The 18876-nt window shown below is 29.1% G+C and overlaps 1 protein-coding gene across 1 annotated transcript; it reads left to right on the forward strand.

The window, feature by feature from the left end:
- The first annotated feature begins 230 nt into the window (after positions 1-230).
- On the forward strand, positions 231-2951 carry LOC112802760 (F-box/kelch-repeat protein At3g23880). Its single transcript, XM_025846135.3, has 2 exons — positions 231-659; positions 1678-2951. The coding sequence occupies exon 2, from the start codon at positions 1754-1756 to the stop codon at positions 2918-2920; it is 1167 nt and encodes a 388-aa protein (XP_025701920.2). The 5' UTR covers positions 231-659; positions 1678-1753; the 3' UTR covers positions 2921-2951.
- The last annotated feature ends 15925 nt before the right edge of the window (positions 2952-18876 follow it).

An 18876-nucleotide genomic window follows, 5' to 3' on the forward strand; every position in this document is an offset into this window, starting at 1 on the left:
TTCTTGAAAGAGACTAGTTTAAATTATGAGTCTAAATAATTTAAAAAAATTTAATATACATTCTCTTAAGTTAAAAAAATTGTATTTTTTGAGTTATTTATCCAAACGCTACAATTTTAAAATAAGTACTTCTATAGTTAAAAATCTAAACACAAAATAACTTATTTATAAGTTACTATTAATAAAAGTCCTTATACTTTTAAGTTTCTTTTTCAAAAGAATTTATTTAAGTTATTTACTCAACTGGCCATAATCCCTTTCTCACGCTCTCTCGCAAACGGGAACCCTAGCAGCCACTCTCTCTCCGAGCTCCAGCAGCCAGCCTATCGCCGCCGTCACCAACGAACTCTTATCCTCAGTCAGCCCAGCGCCGCCTTCACCGACTTCACCGATTTCACCGACGAACTCTTCTCCTTAGCCAGCGTCCAGCCCCTCCGTCACCGATTCTCTTCTCCTGGGTCCCTTTTCCTCGCGTCGCCAGGTCTGCTCGGAGCTGCTGTTGGCGTCGCTGCCTCTGTCATCATCGTCGTCGGCCTCCCTGAACTCGCATCTTTGACGCCAGAGAGAGAGAGAGAGAGGGTGTATTCGATCTCCCCTCTCTCTGTTCGAGCTCGCTTTCGTTCCTCCCTGGCCGTCACTTCTCTTCCTCCCTCGCGGCCGTAAGCAAAGCTGCTTCAATTTATGATTTCTTATTTTGTTAATTTTACTGATCCTGAGTTGCTGATTTTTCCCTTTTTGTTCATTTTTGCTTATTTTGTTAAATTTTGATGGATGATGGTTGATGGTGTTTTTGTTAAATTTTATGAAATAATTGTTATTCTGAGTTGCTCATTTTATGAAAAAAATTTGTGTTTTGAGTTGGGATTGTTGCTGATGCGATTCTGAATTTAGTTTGGATGCTGAGTTTGGATTCTTTGCTTAGTTTTTTTTTTTGGATTCTCTGGCTTTGTATGGCTTTGGATGCTGAGAAATCTTTGGATTCTCAGCTTTTGTTGAATACTTGATTAGTATTGAGAATACAAATGTAATAGAATAAGATTTGCTTCAAAAAAGAGTGAAAGAAGAGCAGTTAGACTCTTGATTACTTAGTTATTTTGTTTCAGGTCAATAGCTTCTATATATATAGTGCAGACCTTGTATTTGGAAGTGTGATTCAATTTTTATTTCAAAATAATATGATCAGTGTATATTGATTCTCAATAATTTCTCAATTCTAAGTCTTTGATTTCATTTATTTGTTTCTTATATCACAAGAATTTCCCTCTTTTTTTCTTGTGCTCGTCACCATTCTGTTCAGTGTTTATCTAGATTGTTAAGCAATTGAGCTTATTAGAGATTAGAAGTTAATTAAAAATCTTTTATTGTTAATTTTGAATGATAAAATATGAACAAGTTACTATGTGAAATGGTAAAACTTTGAATTTTATTAGTTTAGAAAATATTAAATTTGAATATTTGAGATTGTATATTAAATTTTTAATGATTTCATTGTATATTCAATGACAGGTTTGGTTCTCGCAAGTCGCAACCTTGTGCTTTACTGTACCATTTTCGCAAAACAAATAATGAAATAATCAATCTAATAAATACAGAATATATCATTAATTAGAGTATAATTTAATTAATATTCAAATATTTTAGAATATTCTAACATTTATGATTCATTCTTTTCTGCAGAGGCCACAACCTAGAAAGAGAAAATATATATATACTTCACCTCAGCTTCTTGAAAGACGGAAACCCTAATTGTCTTATGACTACGAGAATGAAACACCTTGAATGCGAAGATAATCTTCCAAGAGATTTGATTAGAGAAATCTTGCTGAGGCTTCCAGTGAGGCTTCTCCTGCAACTGAAGATCGTATGCCGGTCATGGAACTCCCTAATCTCCAGCCCTGAATTCGCCAACCACCAACTTCAACGCTCAATGCTAACTCAGCCGCCGCCATTGCTGTGTTGGAAGGTACCGAAACGGGCGGGCGACGTCATGCATTGCTCTTCACAATCTCTTATTCTTGATCGCCAGCATCAGCCAACTACATTCGGTTCACATCCGGCTGATGGAAAAGTCATCTGGGGATCTTGTAACGGATTGCTCTGCTTGCTCCAAGGTTATCCCTTTGACACTCTTACTCTTTTGAATCCCAGTACCCGTTCGGTATCCCCATCCGTTCCATTCGAGTGCTCCCACAAGTGCGGGAAGCTTGTTTTTTTTGGCTTTGGCTATGATATTCTACATGACCAGTACAAGTTTGTTATGGGTTGTCGTGGCTCATCTCTTATAACTGATTCCAAGGTGAGATCTGGGGCTATAGTTTTCACTTTTGGTGCAAATCCTTTTTGGAAAACTGTTGATCATCCGGTGTTTCCGTATGATATTCATGGCACAAGTAATGGAATATTTGTGAGCGGCACTCTCAATTGGATTGTGTATGATCCTACTATTAGTACATCTTATGAATTTGAGTGGTTCCTTCTTACCTTCGACTTGGAAACGGAGTTGTTTGGTCGATTGCGTCTGCCTGTTACTAGATCGCGCTATGACTTATCCGAAATGCCTCCCTTGCAACTCCACAATAACTGTCTTTCTGTTTGTTATCCCACTCCGCATAAGCCAATTATTTGCACTCTCTGGATAATGAAGGAGCATGGAGTTGAATCGTCTTGGACTAAATTGCTGGCAATCCCATTCGATGTTGGAATCTCGCCATATGTTTCGGTAGCATCCCTCTATATCTCACAAGATCATAATCTTTTGGCACTAAATCAATCTGATGGCAATTTTTTTGTGTATAATTTACGTCAAAACCAATTAGTTTCTCGTGTGCCTTACGAACATTTTGGGGCATGTATATTCCTTTGCCAGGAGAGCTTGGTCTCACCATCACATTATTGTGGTCTTAAAACTATTCAAGTTTGATCATCAATAAAATTTTATTATTTTTAATAAATATTTAATTTTAATCATATTAGATGTATATTAAAATTAATTATTAGTATGAAACAAGTGTAATAACCTCTGTCATACACGTGATAAGATTGAAATTATAATTTTAAGTTATTTTGTTAAAATTAATTTGAATTATAATAATTTGATTAAGAGTAAAGTATCGTTTTTGTCCTCAACGTTTGGGGTAAATCCTATTTGTGTCTCTAACGTTTAAATCGTCCTATTTGTATCCTTAACGTTTGTAAAAGTGATTCAATGTTATCATTCCGTCAATTACACATCATGAATGCTTTAGTTTGAATTTTAAAAATATCTTCTTGAAGTTAGAATACAAATGTTTGAGATAGAATCGATGATCCACTCCGAAAAATAGCTTATTAAAAGTCGAAATTAATTCCTACAACATTTACATAATTCATTTTTCTAGGGACATAATTGAATCTAAACACAAATAGTGGGTATAATATTAAAATCGAACACATCTAAGTAAGACCTAATTGAGAATGAATACATCAAAGTGAGAATAATTGAAAAATATAATCTGATTTGTTAGTATAATTGATAATAGGATAACATTGAATCACTTTTATAAACGTTTAGGATACAAATAGGACGATTTAAACGTTAGGGACTAAAATAGGACTTACCCCAAACGTTGAAGACAAAATCGATACTTTACTCTTTGATTAATAAAAAAGTAACATGTTATGCATTGTTTGTTTTTTTTAATCTAGTGTTAAGTGTATCTGCAACTGAATCTAATTTCAAATAATGAAATATTACCACTCTATCAAAAGTTGGAATATACCTTTTAAGACTAGTTTTCACCTATGGTTAATCGTATGTTGCGTTATCAAGAATAAAGAGTAAAGATGATCTACGAGTGCTGTTACAAAATTATGGACATTTAAAAGATAACTGCACGATGAATGTGGTATACAGATAAGTTTTTGAGAGCTTATGATGAAACACTAATTTCTAAATCTCTTAATCAAACGGATAAATTGGGATAAGAATAATATTCTCAACTTTTTTACTGGTTAAAGTCTTGCATTCTATCACATGATTTTCCATTCTTCTAACTTGCATTCTCGTTTCATTGCACAAACCATTAGTTTGGTCTATATTCCGCAGCAATATAGCAGGAGCGCTAACCTTCACGGTCAATTTGTATGGTGGTAGAACTGAACAATTTATTCCATTTAGAATCTTTGGTGAGAAAGCATCTAACTCAAATTCCATATTTTTTTCCTCAGCACACACAAAGTCAGAACTTAAGTAAACTTTTTTTTTTTTGTTCAGGTAACCCTGCAGTTATCTTATTGTTGACATCAGTGACACAATTCAGAGTTGGTGCAAAAATTGCTCTATTCTTAAAATAATTTTCAATAGATAAATTGGATAACATATCTAGATACACAAAATCAATGAAATCATCCAAAACTGTCTCAAAGTTTTTAACTAAAATGTTAGATAGTATATGAATGATCGATTTTTAATTAACTTCTAATATACTCAATTACTTGATAATCAAAATAAACACTCTAAGAGAATCAGAATATAATGGTAATGAGCATAAGAAAAAAAAAAAAGAGAAATTCTTGTGATATAAGAAACAAATAAGGAATTCAAAGACTTAGAATTGAGAAATTATTGAGAATCAATATATACTACTCATATTATTTTGAACTAAAAGCTGAATTACACTTCCAAATACAAGGTCTGCACTATATATGGAAGTTATTACCGTCGGATATATGGTAAGTTTTTTTTTTTTAATTTTTGCTACTATGTTTGCTAATTATGGTCTGCATCACTTAGACAGAAATAATCAAAATTAATTTGGTAATTAACCCACTAAAATTAATGTTTGTCATCATCAATTTAATTTAGTTAATTTCTTAACTCAACAAAAATAATAATATATTATTACAAAAAAATAATAAATAATTTTTTAACTATTTATTTTTATTTAATAGATATATATATTAAAAAATCTATTTCCAAAACAATGAATAAATATTTTTTTGGATATTATATTGATTATTTAATCAGGGTCCTAATTGTCCCACCAAGACTATGTAAGAACTTTTAAATATTAATTTATATAAAAATAATTGTATGTAAATTTTTATTTTATTTTAAAAATTGAATTTTTTAAAGAAGATATTATAACTTTAAAGACTTCAAATTTTAAATAGGGTTTGACGAGTAATATACACCGTCGAGGAGAAAAAAAAGCCAAAGGTGTGGAAAGGAAAAATACAAAAAACTAAAAGAAAACCATAATCCCCTTTTCCTTTATAGTTTTTAATTTCACCTTCTTGTTCTGGAATAAATTTATTATCATGGTTTCTTATTGTTTTTTCTTATCATTTAATTTTTTTGTATTGCATTTATTGTTGTTTAAATTAAATGTGAAATTACAATCTAAGGTTTTTTATTTCCTTTTCCTCATCATAAGTGTTTTTAGAATTATCTGACGGTAATTTAAGCATGAACGTGAAGTTAAAATTCTTTTGGAGACTACGACTGACTTGTTCTGACTAAAGTGCCGCCATCTGAGTTCTTTGTGAGGAGATGGGAGTGATACTTGTAAAAGACTCCGATGCTTAAGTTAGCAAGAACTTTAAGCAGATATTTTAGTAGATTGGAACATGAATATATCTGAGGGGTGTCAGTAAAGGTGACAAACGAGCCTAAACTCGCTAGGCCGACCCGCGTAAACCGCCAAAAAGGTGGGCCGGGCTGAAAAATTGAGACCATCACACATTAAAAGTCCGCCTAACCCGCACCGCTTAAATCGTGGTTTTGGTGGGCTTCTCCGTTGGATTTAGGATTTTTTTGAAGATGTTCTGATTTAGTGTTTTGGATTATATTTTACATTTGATTGATTATGTTCTAAACTTGTAGTTGTTTAATTATATATTTTGGATAATATTTATTTTACTTTGGACAATGTTGGTTTTATTATTTTGTTTCAAAAACTTGGTTTATAATTATGTTTATTACATATTTATAATTATAAAAACTTTATAATGTTTGTGAATTTAGAAATTATAATTTTTTTATGTCTTTAGAAATTAAAAATTTATTAAAATAGTTGTGAAATTATATATATTATTTAATATTTTGTTGGCAATTTATATTATTTAACATTTAATAATAAAAAAAGTGAAATTTGGCGGGCTTGGCCCGTCAGACAATTGTTAGGTGAGGCAGGGTGAGATTTTAGAACCGCTTCATTAGGTGGGGTGGGGTGGGGCGGGGCGGGTTTCCCCACTTGCCACTCCTAGGTGTCAGTATATTTAATTATTTATAGTAGAAAGATAACTAATTTTTTTTAGTAGTTCCACTTTTGTTGGTGAATAGTCGTTCCTTTTATTTTGGAAGTTTGTTGGGTCTATCTTTTAAGAGAAATAGAGATAGTATAAGAGATTTGGAGAGACAGTTACTTATTTAGATAAGTGGAACTGAACTTCTTTGTCACGTCCGACCTCTTAGGAGGTTGGACGAGTAGAATGTACCACTTTTTTTTTTTTTGGTCTTGGAATGTACCACTTTTAAAGGGCTTTTATTCTTAGTGGGTTTAGGCTGGATTTTGGATCAGGTATGAACAACAAGGCTTTACTTTTTTTTTTTGTAACCCATAAGATTTTATTTATTGGGTGTCCAAATATTGATTCTTTTTTTACACTCTTTTTTGGTGTTGTTTGCCACTCTAATTGTACTAATTTAACTATTTTTGTTTTAGGTTCTATTCCTATAAGCCCCACAGGGAAAAAACCAGTTTTTGGCCTTGCAATTCTCCTTATACGATTGTGGTCACCTTCTCACACCACAGTAACTTATACACTAACGTTGGACGACGAGAAAAGCCAATGTCTTAATCCGTTGCTGAATGGAAGAAAAGACCTTAGGAGATTCAATTCAAGTACATATGCAAAAAAGTAAATCAGGCGACAGACTGGTTAGCAAAATATGGAATGAATAAAAAAGAAAGGTTCTAATTTATCGACGCACCACCAGAAGAACTAAAGACCATCTTAAGTGATGAGGCTAAGAAAATGGATAGATCCCATGTGAATAGTAGTTACTAGTTTTTTTTTTTTGGGCTTAGGCCCCGATGTACAACCAAAAAAAAAAAAAAACGTCTACACTAACGTAAACTCTCGGCTTGTCATGTGTAATTTGTTTATTGGTTACTCAGCAGTTTAGTCATGCTTAGCCCAGAGACCCCACCTAATTAAAAATACTTCAATAGAGAAAAATTACTCAAACTTCTAAATTCTAGCAAATATCAATAATATATATGTTAAAGGATTTTTACTAAAACATAGGGAAAAAAATAAATAAAACAAATAAAGAGAGTAGTAGCAGTCCAATAATAATATTGTTTATGGTTTTGTTGTGATTGCTGCGATATCCTATCCCTTCTGAAAAACATCAGAAAAATGTAGTCAAATAAAAGGATAAACCCAAATATAAAAATGACAATTGAGTTAGTGACAAAAAGAAACTTAGTCGTTTCTCAATATAATATTCCCTTAGAATATCTTATGATGCAACAAAAACAAATTAAATAAATCGCAGCGAGTCCCAGAGTATTTAACACACATCAATATTAGTCTTATGAATAATTTATTAAAAATATATAGTAAAAAAATAATAAAAAGCAATTAGAACTTATTTTATTTATTATTTATTAATTATTTTAATAATTAATAAATATTAAATAAAATAAATTTTAATTTGTTAGTATTATCAATAATTTATATATAAAAAATATTTAATAACAAAAAATTAACTAAAAATTAATAATAATTAATAAATACTAAATAAAATAAATTTTAATTTTTTTATCTTTTTAATATTACTATTTAATGACGTATATATTGCCAATATATGTGTTTCTTCTAGCCACCTTTCTCCCTCCTTTCTTTATTAGAATATATGTGAATTCATAAGAACGAAATTTTGTTCTGTGCAGAAGGTCTCTCCTTCTTGCTATATAAGGCAGAACAAAACAGACTAATTTAGGGTCTTTAGATACATAGACGATGTCCCAAGGTCAACCACCTCCTCTTTGCTGATGATTCCATCTTATTCTGTAAGGCCAATCATGAAGCATGTTCAAATATCCTGCATTTATTGAATTCTTATGAAAGCATCAGTGACCAGAGAGTAAATCTTAATAAATTTGCTGTATTCTTTAGCCACAACACTCCCTCCACTATTCGTACACTACTGGCTAACTCTATGAATATTAATCATATTGGGGCTCAAGATAAATACCTTGGTTTGCCTTCTACAGTCTCTAAATCGAAAAAGACTTCTTTTAGTATGATCAAAGAAAAGGTTCGGAAAAGAATCCAAGGGTGGAAGCGCAATCTTCTATCGTCAGGTGGTAGACACGTATTACTTAAGGCAGTGGGAGAAGCTATTCCTATTTATATATTGTCTTTCTTCAAGTTGTCTGATGGTTTAATCTCGAAAATTCACTCTCTACTTTCTCAGTTCTGGTGGGGACAAAAAGGTTCTGAAAGGCGGATTGGCTTGGATTAGCTGGGACACTATGACTCGCCCACGAAAAGAAGGAGGCCTTGGATTTAAAGATCTCAGAATTCAAAATCTGGCGCTTTTAGGCAAACAATTTTGGCGACTTGTAACACAGCCTACTTCTTTATTATCCAAAATCCTAAGAGGTAAATACTTTAGCAATGGTAATGCTATAACGGCAGAAATTGGAGTCTTACCTTCTTGGGGATGGAGGAGCATACTGGAAGGCCGAAAGATTGTTGAAAAAGGTCTTAATTGGGCTGTGGGTACTGGAGAGAATATCCGAACCTTTGAGGATCCTTGGCTGCCTCATCCGTATCCTTTAATGATTTCTGACATGCCAAATAGACAAGCTATTTCTGAGTTGGTTCCAATAGTTAAAGATCTAATTACTGAAGATAGGAATTGGAATCAGAATCTTATTCAAGAATTATTTCTCCAAGACGTTGCAAACAGGATTTTGTCAGTTAAAATTCAGCAGAGTAGGGACAAATTGCAATGGGATTTGAACAAATCCAAACAATATGATACAGCTTTAGGTTACAAAATTGGCTATTTATTTTACCATCTGCCTCTGGAGCTTTGCCCTAATTATATGCAATAGAAAAAGCCGTGGATTGATCTATGGAAGTTGAACTTGCCTCACAAAATTAAGCTATTTATCTGGAAAGCTCTCCATGGCCGGCTCCCGGTGCTTGCTTAGATTCATCACCGCATCCTATCTATATCACCAATATGCCCCTGCTGTCATGAAGCAACCGAAACAGTCACTCATTGTTTGATCGATTGCTCTAGAATTAAAGATGTATGGTTTCAGAGTTATCTTCGTGATTGTCTTTCCCCTCAGAGTCCTAACGACTTTTGGACATGGTGGATTGCATCAACAGAGATGCTTAACCCATTGAAGAATGATGACCGTAATCCTCAATTGCTTGCCATCATTTGCTGGAACTACTAGAAAGCTCGCAACCAGTTGATTTTTGAAGGTTCTACTTCAATGTCGTCTGCCATTCTAGCAAGCTCTATCAAGTTGCTCCGTGAAATCTAAAGAACTCCCAGTTTAGGTCGTCATCTCCATGAGGTAAGCTCTTAGTTGCATTCAATTTGATTTATCATTCTTTCTTCTTTAAGATTTTTTTTTCGTTTTTCGACCATGCACCGTTGGATGAATACCTTCAGTATAGTGTTTTTGGGAAATCCCCACCTTTCATTATGCTGTCCTGCTTTTGGACATCTTTGTATTTCATTTTTCAATAATTAATGGAATATAACCTACTATCTTTTGAAAAAAAAAATGAATTTCTTACATACCTTTAGTTTTTTTTCCTTTTGTTATGTTCAAATAATAATATTTTTAAATTAAGTTGGTTTAAGATAATATTTTATATATCTCTTATTATTATTATTATTATGTGTATATGTGCGTGTTGTGGTTGTGGTATGATGATAATTTGGCTAAAAGATAAAGTTACAGCAATGTGGAGCCATCTTATAGAGAAACTTTTATTCGTTTGATGTGATTTGTGATAATATTTCTAGACAAAAAAAATTTATGAGAGATATGGAATGTATGTGTAGCTCAGAGATATGTGTTGGTTTCACGACCCGATAAATAATTGAATACAATATTTTTTGCTAACCTATGAGACGTTATTTGCTTCTATTAAGAAGGTTATTGCCCTGATAAAAATGTGTTGATACCGTCATACCTATGAAAATCAAATCGAACGGCCAGTTCAATTATGCTAATCGAAAATTAATTATTATATTAATTTGATTTAAATAAAAAAATTAATTGACAGTAAATGATTAAAGAATTAAAAAATTTAGTCAAAGAATTATTATAAATCTAATTTTTTAATAGTTAACTGATTTAAAATAATAAAATATAAAAAATTATTTTTTTAAAATATTATATATTTTATATATAAATATATTATTTTATTATATCGTATTCAATTTCGGTTGATTCTTAATTGAATTTTAAAATTTTAAAATTTTTAATTCTATTCCTTCAATTGAATCTTATTATACACTAGGAATTTTTATTTACTACTACTAGTCTCTCAACCAAGTCTTGACTTGAGTGCATTTATTACAATGTAAAAATCATCACTACTAAACTAAGACTTTGTATGCATTATACAAATAGCTTACCTTCTTTATAAATGTGAAAATAAACTATAATTTTTATTTATGAATATTTAGAATGTTGATAAGTTTATTTTTAAAAAAATAATTTTAAATCCATAAAAAATAAAATTTTTCTTGCCAAAATTATTTAAAATTTTTAAATTAGTGCGTTTAACAATTCCAAATTTAATTTTCTATTTCTGTTGTGCTAAATCAAGCTTTTTTTTCTCCTACCAACACCAATTGTGTGTTTTCGTTTTTGTGACAAACTAGAATAGTTAAGGAAGTTAGCGATTACTGTATTAAAATATTTTTTACCATCGAAGTGGTTGCAATGGAAACTTTGGGCGTTAATGTTAATATACCAATCAATCTATTGATATGAGGTTTTATGCACATAACATGGAGAGTGGTTTGAGCTTGGAATTTGTATTGTGTCAGAAAATTTTAAAAAAATGTTAAAGATAATCGAGACATATCTACGGCATAAGAAATTGGGAAGAATTTAATGTCTAGTTCTATATAAAAATTAAAACAACATATACTCATTTTTAATTGATCAATTAATTCTATGAAATATTAAAAAGGTCTTTGTGATTAATTGTGTAGGGAATTTTGATTTATTATTAGGTATTTTAGGTTTTTATTTGATAGCGGATAGTTTAGAATTTTGAGATAAGAATACATTCTAATTAATTTCTAAAAGATATAAATTTAGATCAAATTTAAACTAATAACTACACCGAAAAAATACTCAGTTTAGTCTTAAGTGTTGTGACTAAGTGTTGCAAGGCCAATGATCTTTAGGAGAATGTGAATTAGCAGTTTTGGTGTAACTATATGTCTATATTTGGACCTAATCTACATAATAGACTTTTGTTAGAAAGTAGAATATAGTGTTCCTAAGCAACATGTTTTTTATTGGCCAAAAACCGTAGAACAGTTTATTTTATTTTGTTAGATTGATTATATTATGGGCGGGCAAAATGATTTCACATGCAACAAATGGATTAGTGGATTTAATTCCAGAACTTAATATTAGGGGGATCAAATTTTTAATCTTGTAATTAGTAATTACTATTTATTTTGTGTATGATTTAATTATTCTGTTGTTATATTTTTATCAATTAAATTTTTATAATTTAAAAGTTTATAATTGAATTTTTTTATTAAATAAAAAGATAAAATATTAAATTGATCCTTTACGTTTAGGTTTAATTTTGTTTTGGTCCCTAAAGTTGTAAAGTATTCTATTTGAATCCAAAAATGTTTCATTTAACTTTAATGTATTCCTACTGTAAAGTCAATATTAAATAATTAATCTCACCGTTCCACCAAACCTTAATGTCTTCTTCTCTGAAGAAGAGGTATAAATTCGAGAGGCACAAGATCAGCAACAGATGCATTACCACGAGCCACTAGCCTTGATTCAAGCATATGGAGAACATTGTCGATTGTCGAGAACTCACTTTTCTCGGAGAAGTTTGTTGGTAGCGACGAGAACAAGGCTATCCTTACCTTTACCGCAGGAAACTCCCCTCAACAATCGAAAAGTTTGGTTATATAAGTTTTTCATATCTGAAAACTAAAGTTTCATTAATTATTTAACATTAACTTTGCGGCAGGACTACATTGAAGTTAAATGAAACTTTTTTGGATTCAAATAAGACACTTTAAACTTTAGGTACCAAAACAGGATTAGACTCAAACGTAAAGAACCAATTTAATATTTTATCCTAGATAAAAATTATAAATTAGATTTCTTCAAGCTATTTTTTATTAAAAAATACAAATATTTTAAAATTTTATTTTTGTATTTGATGTAAAACGCATTATGAAATATTTTAAGAGTAAATTTTCTAGTATTTTACTTTTTGCTAAAAAAATAAATAGTAAAAATTTAATTACAAGTTTTTTATTTACCATAAAAATCCAATAAAAAAATTTTAAACTAGTAAAAAAGCTAGGATAGTTAATTTTGTTTCTTCATTAATTATTTAAAATATGACTTTTTTAATTTCTAAATTAAACAATAAATATGACTTTTTTTATTTCCTCACACATGGGCCTTTCAACAAACCAAGAATGCGTTGAAAAATTTTTCAACTGGGTTAGAAGATCCAACAACGAATTGAATTGCATGCTAAAAAGATCATCAAGTCAATCTTTTGGGTCCAATAAGCAATCACGCACTTACTTGAATAGTTCAGCTCATAGCAACTAAAACAACTACACTGAACCGTCTTTTTCATATCCTTCCTTGTATTCTTTTAATATTACACATAGCATGTTCTTCTTCTCCTCCTCTCCCGATATTGCGTCATCTTCTCTTATTTTCCTTTTTCGTTATCTTTCTATTTTGTTATCGTCATGACCAATAACATTAATATTTTGCAAACATCTTTATTGATTTTGATTTTCTCTGATACTATTATTAAATAATTTCAATTCATTTCTTAGTTTATTTCGGTTCATTTGTGTATTAATTAAGGTTCACTTGATGCTACTGATAAGTATTGACCAAATTTTTTATTCATTAAGTAATTTCGGTTCATTTCTTAGTTTAATTGAGGTTCATTTGGATCCAAAAATGAATTCGATGAGTTTTTGTTAATGATTGAGTCTTTTTGACTATTTGTTCAATTCTGAACTAATTTCGGTTCATTTGTGTGCTAATTGAGATTCAATTGATGCGGCTAATAACTATTGACCAAATTTTTTAGCAAAGAAGAATGAAATTATTCATTATCACTTTATTCAATTGCATTAGATTTCACTCCATTCTATTCATTTAGTTCAGTTTTGAACAAGCAGTAAAAAAATTCAATCATCAACAAAAATACATCGAATTTATTTTTGGATCCAAATAAACTAAGGAATGAACCAAAATTACTTAAAGAATAAAAAATTTGGTCAATGCTTAATAGCAGTATCAAGTGAACTTTAATTAATTCACAAATGAACCAAAATTAGTTCAGTTTTGAACAAGCAGTAAAAAAGACTCAATTATCAATAAAAACACATCCAATTCATTTCTGGATCCAAATGAACCTCAATTAAACTAGGAAATGAACCGAAATTACTTAAAGAATAAAAAATTTGGTCAATCTTATCAGTGAATCTCAATTACCACACAAATGAACCAAAATTAGTTCAATTTTGAACAAACAGTCAAAAAGATTCAATCATCAATAAAAACACATACAATTTATTTATAGATCTCAATTAAACTAAGAAACTAACCAAAATTACTTAAGGAATAAAAAATTTGATCAGTACTTATCAGTAGCATTAAGTGAACCTCAATTAATTCACAAATGAACCGAAATTAGTTCAATTTTGAACAAATAGTCAAAAAGACTCAATCATCAACAAAAACACATCGAATTCATTTTTGAATCTAAATGACCCTCAATTAAAAGGAGAAAAAGAAAAAATGCAACACCAACGGCAACAATAAAAGAATGCTGATTGAGAGAAAACACGCGAAGAAAAAGAAGGAATAACGCGAAGAAGAAGAAACGCGAAGACGAAGAAAGATATGTTTGCATCATTGAAGCGCGTGTGTACATGCTAGTGTAATTAAATAATTTTTGTTGAGTTTGGGCCAACTTAGTTTGATTTTGTTATATAAAAAATTAAATGTGTAGTTGGACTAAGTTAAATATTTTCTGTCACATAAAAAGGTACAAAATCAGTGAGTACATAACAACATGCACAAAAAATAAATAGAGTTAGCTAGAAGAGTATATAATGTAAGAAATCACAATTATTAAGCTTACATCTTCTTATTCTGACAGGTATAAGGCTGCAGATTCAAATCAAATTTGTAATAGACATGTTTATCATTTTTTTTGCAGTATTGTTTGTTTGGTCATTCTTAATCATTTGTCACATTTAACCTCAATCATTTCTAACCTGGTGAATGAATCAAGTGCAAGCCCATCTGTTTTCACATCTTCTATCTCTAAATTCAGGTTAATTAACTGTTCATATGTATTAGAAACATAATCACACTTATAATACAACTGAAAGACAAGCATAACAATCACCAAAACAATGCGCTAAGATTTATTCACAATCATAAAAGGGTAAACAATAATTACTTTTATCATACAAAAGTGTAATTTTAATATACTTTACTAACAGTTTTTTTCCTCTAAAGATTCTGTGTACAAAATTAACATCTTCATTTGATAAACACTTTCTAATCTTAGCAAGGGTAGCATGTATGTTACTTAAATTATTTTTTTATTAATTTAATGTTAATAGTAATTAATTATAATAGGAGTACAGAAAGAATACATAAGGTTAATTACATTTTTATTAATTTTCTGTTTTTATTTATTTAATATTTTTAAAATGAGAAAAACTAATATTTCTCAAAAAAAAATAATAAAATAAAATATTTTATAGTTAATTTAATGTACTTCTATTATTATTAATTATCATTAATATTAAACTAACAAAAAAATAATATAAATAACAATGCATAAATTTATTAGTATCAGTCTGCTTGCCCTTCTCAAAATCAAGTGAAAAATTGTAAATAAAATAGTGATGGATTCACAAACATGCCCAAGGAGTAATTTAACTAATCAACAATACAGTGGATGATAAAATATAGTATGCTAGTTTCACAATCATTAAATTTTAATGGAAAAGAATGAATAAAAATTGAAAAAATAAAAAGGATACAGCTCAATTTGTCAAAAACCTTGTTCTGTGAGTATGTAATGTGACTATGTAAGGGAGGAGAATTAATATTTTGGTGCAGTGCACAAATAACACAGTAGCTACTCTTTGAATAATAATCACTACCTAAAATAATCCTAGTGCAGGATGGGAGATTGAGGATGAAAAAAAGATTAATTTTTGTTGAGTTTGGACCAATTTAATTTGATTTTATTATAAAAAAAAATAAATATATAGTTGGACTAATTTGAATATTTTCTGTCACATAAAAAGATACAAAATCAGTGAGTACATAACAACATGCACAGAAAACAAATAGAGTTAGCTAGAAGAGTATATAATGTAAGAAATCACAATTATTAAGCTTACATCTTCTATTGCAAATTTAAATCAAATTTGTAAGACATGTTTATCAATCTTTCTGGCAGTATTGCTTGTTTGGTCATTCTTAATCATTTGTCACATTTAACCTCAATCATTTCTAACCTGGTAAATGAATCAAGTGCAAGTCTATCTGTTTTCACATCTTCTATCTCTAAATTCAGGTCAATTAGCTGTTCTAATGTATTACATAATCACACTTATAACACCACAGCTGAAAGACAAACATAACAATCACTGAAACAATGCATTAAGATTTCTTCACAATCATAAAAGAGTAAAAAATAATTACTTTCATCGTACAAAAGTGTAATTTTAACATACCTTATTAACTTTTTTTTTTCTTCAAAGATTCTGTGTACAGGATTAGCATCTTTATTTAATAAACACCTTCTAATCTTAGCAAAAGTAGCATGTATGTTACTTAGATTATTTTTTTATTAATTTAATATTGATAGTAATTAATTATAATAGGAGTACAGAAAGAATACATAACGTTAATTACATTTTTTTATTTTCTATTTTTATTTATTTAAAATTTTTAAAATGAAAAAAACTAATATTTCTCAAAAAAATAATAAAATAAAATATTTTATAGATACTTTTACTATAATTAATTATCATTAATATTAAACTAATAAAAAAATAATATAAATAACAATACATGAATTTACTAATATCGGTCTGGTTGTCCTTTTTAAAATCAAGTGAAAAAACTCTAAATAAAATAGTGATGGATTCACATGTCCAAGGAGTAATTTAACTAATCAACAACTCAGTTGATGATAAAATATCGTATCCTAGTTTCACAATCATTAAATTTCAATGAAAAAGAATGAATAAAGATTGAAAAAATAAAAAGGATACAGCTCAATTTGTCAAAAACCTTGTTCTAAGAGTATGTATCATAGAATTGATATTCTCGTGCAGTGTACAAATAGCACGGTAGCTACTCTCTGAATACTAACCACTGCCTAAAATAATCCTAGTGGAGGATGGGAGATTGAGGATGAAAAAAAAAAATTAAAGTTGGAATATGTTATATTAGGTTAAGGAGTAATTTAAAAAATTTTAATAAATTTGGGTAGTTTTTGTTAAAAAAAAATTGTTTTATTTATTTTTTGGTCATGGTCCCAGGGTTAAGATGAGAATGTCAACGTAGATCAATATGTTTTTATCAGGTTCTCATTCTATTTTTTTGGGCTTAAGGTTCGTAGCCTTTTTTTCAACAAACAATGTATTTAAGCGATGCAGGAAATTTGGGACAAAACAAGCATAGGCCCAATTATAAGAGACAAATGATTGACCAAAACTATGTTTTCTTAAGAAGATTTTTTTTTTGAAAATCATCTATTCTTGTGTTATATTAAAGACCCAAAAAAAAAAGAACTACACAAAGACTCAAACAAATTACATTTACAGCAAATTTAAAATTAATAAAAATTTTTATTTAACTAAGTTGGGTTGGTTTGTTATTAGCTCATTAGTCCGCTTAAGCAAGTGTCGGATGTTCGAATTCCACCTTGTACATACAACTTATTGTTTTGCAACAAATTCTTAAATAAAGTTTTGATCCACGTCGACCCATTAGATTAGGAAATCAACAAAAAATTTATTTAAATAATAAAAAAAGCCTCGAACATTATCCACGTGGCATGTTCGCATGTGAGTATAAACTAAAATAGTAAAATTATCCAGCGTCCCCCAAAAAAAAAACTAAAACTATATAGTTTTTCATTAGTTTATCCTATAAAGCTTAATTTATATTTATCAGTTTAATGGTTGATTATAAAAAAATATTTGTCAGTTTAATTGTGCCTCTTTTAAAACACAATTGAAATCCATACCCTAAAAATTCCCAACATAATTGCCCTTTAAGTATAGAGAGATAACTTTGCTAATAAATAAATGTATCAATAATATTTAAAAGATAATAAAAAATCATGCAAACAGTTCAAAGTTATCTTATTTAATATTTATATTAATTATTATTAGAATAATTATATAATTTAGATATTATAAATGTTATATAATGTAATTTTAGATATTATTTTTCTAGTATTATCGTAAATAAATACAGAGAAATAAATATTTTCTGATCAAAAAATAATTTTTTTTACCAAACTAGCAAATACAAAAAAAAAAAAAATCTTTTTTTCGATAAACAACAAAAGTTCCTATGCTAAAACTGAGTTTTATATAGATTTTAATATTTTGGGATGAGTTTAGTAAATTTATTACTTTCTTATATTATTTAAACTTTGAATATTTTGATGATTTTAGTAATAAATTTTTTATTTTTTATTTTCTTCACGTAGAAACTAGAAACATAGCCTTTCATATCTGAAAATAAAAGGACATAATTATACAAGTTTTAAATCCAAAAGACGTATAACTAATGAAAGGTTTAATATAAACGTAATATTTTCTTTCTCATTCCATCAATCATGTTATATTATCCATTCACCCAAAAAAGAAGTAAATAAATAATAAAAAGGGACTAATATAAAATATATAATTGATATTACAATGCAAGGAAGGAAAACATATCAATCACATTGGTATATTGGTTCATCAGAAAATAACATAATAGGTTACATGTAGATATAAAAGGTAATATTTTGTTCTCATTATTAACATGCAAATAAAACAATAATGTGCACTTTTGTTTAAAGAGGTGGATGGTTCATTTTCCAGTTGCCATTTGATGCAAGCAAAGCCAAAGATAAATGTGTTTTAAACCTATATATTTTAGAAAATACTAATGTATAAAATAATTAGAAATTCTAATTACATATTTTTCACATATACACATAATTAATTAGTAAGAAACAATTTTGTATCTCACAAATATTCAACTCAAATTAAATTCTCATTATTAATACCAATATCACAAAGAATGTTCATAAGAAGTATAACTTGAAAGTACTAAATTGGACTACAACCATTTTATTTGTGTTCAACCCATTTAATATTTTAATTATATATAGTTATAAAATATGTGTGCATATGTATGAGTGAAATAAAAAAAAAAAAAGAAATTAAAAATATACATTAATTCTTATCAAATGATCCCATATTGAATTTACTTAAACTTTTACCTGTGTTTTTTTTCTTCCTTTTATTTACTTGTTTAGTGGTAATGTATCAATGATGAA

The sequence above is a fragment of the Arachis hypogaea genome, chromosome 1 (genome assembly GCF_003086295.3).
Source record: "Arachis hypogaea cultivar Tifrunner chromosome 1, arahy.Tifrunner.gnm2.J5K5, whole genome shotgun sequence".
NCBI classification, from domain to species: domain Eukaryota; kingdom Viridiplantae; phylum Streptophyta; class Magnoliopsida; order Fabales; family Fabaceae; genus Arachis; species Arachis hypogaea.

Excerpts from the sequence above, each read along its gene's own strand:
- LOC112802760 (XM_025846135.3), top strand. The coding sequence starts at position 1,754 with ATGACTACGAGAATGAAACACCTTGAATGCGAAGATAATCTTCCAAGA.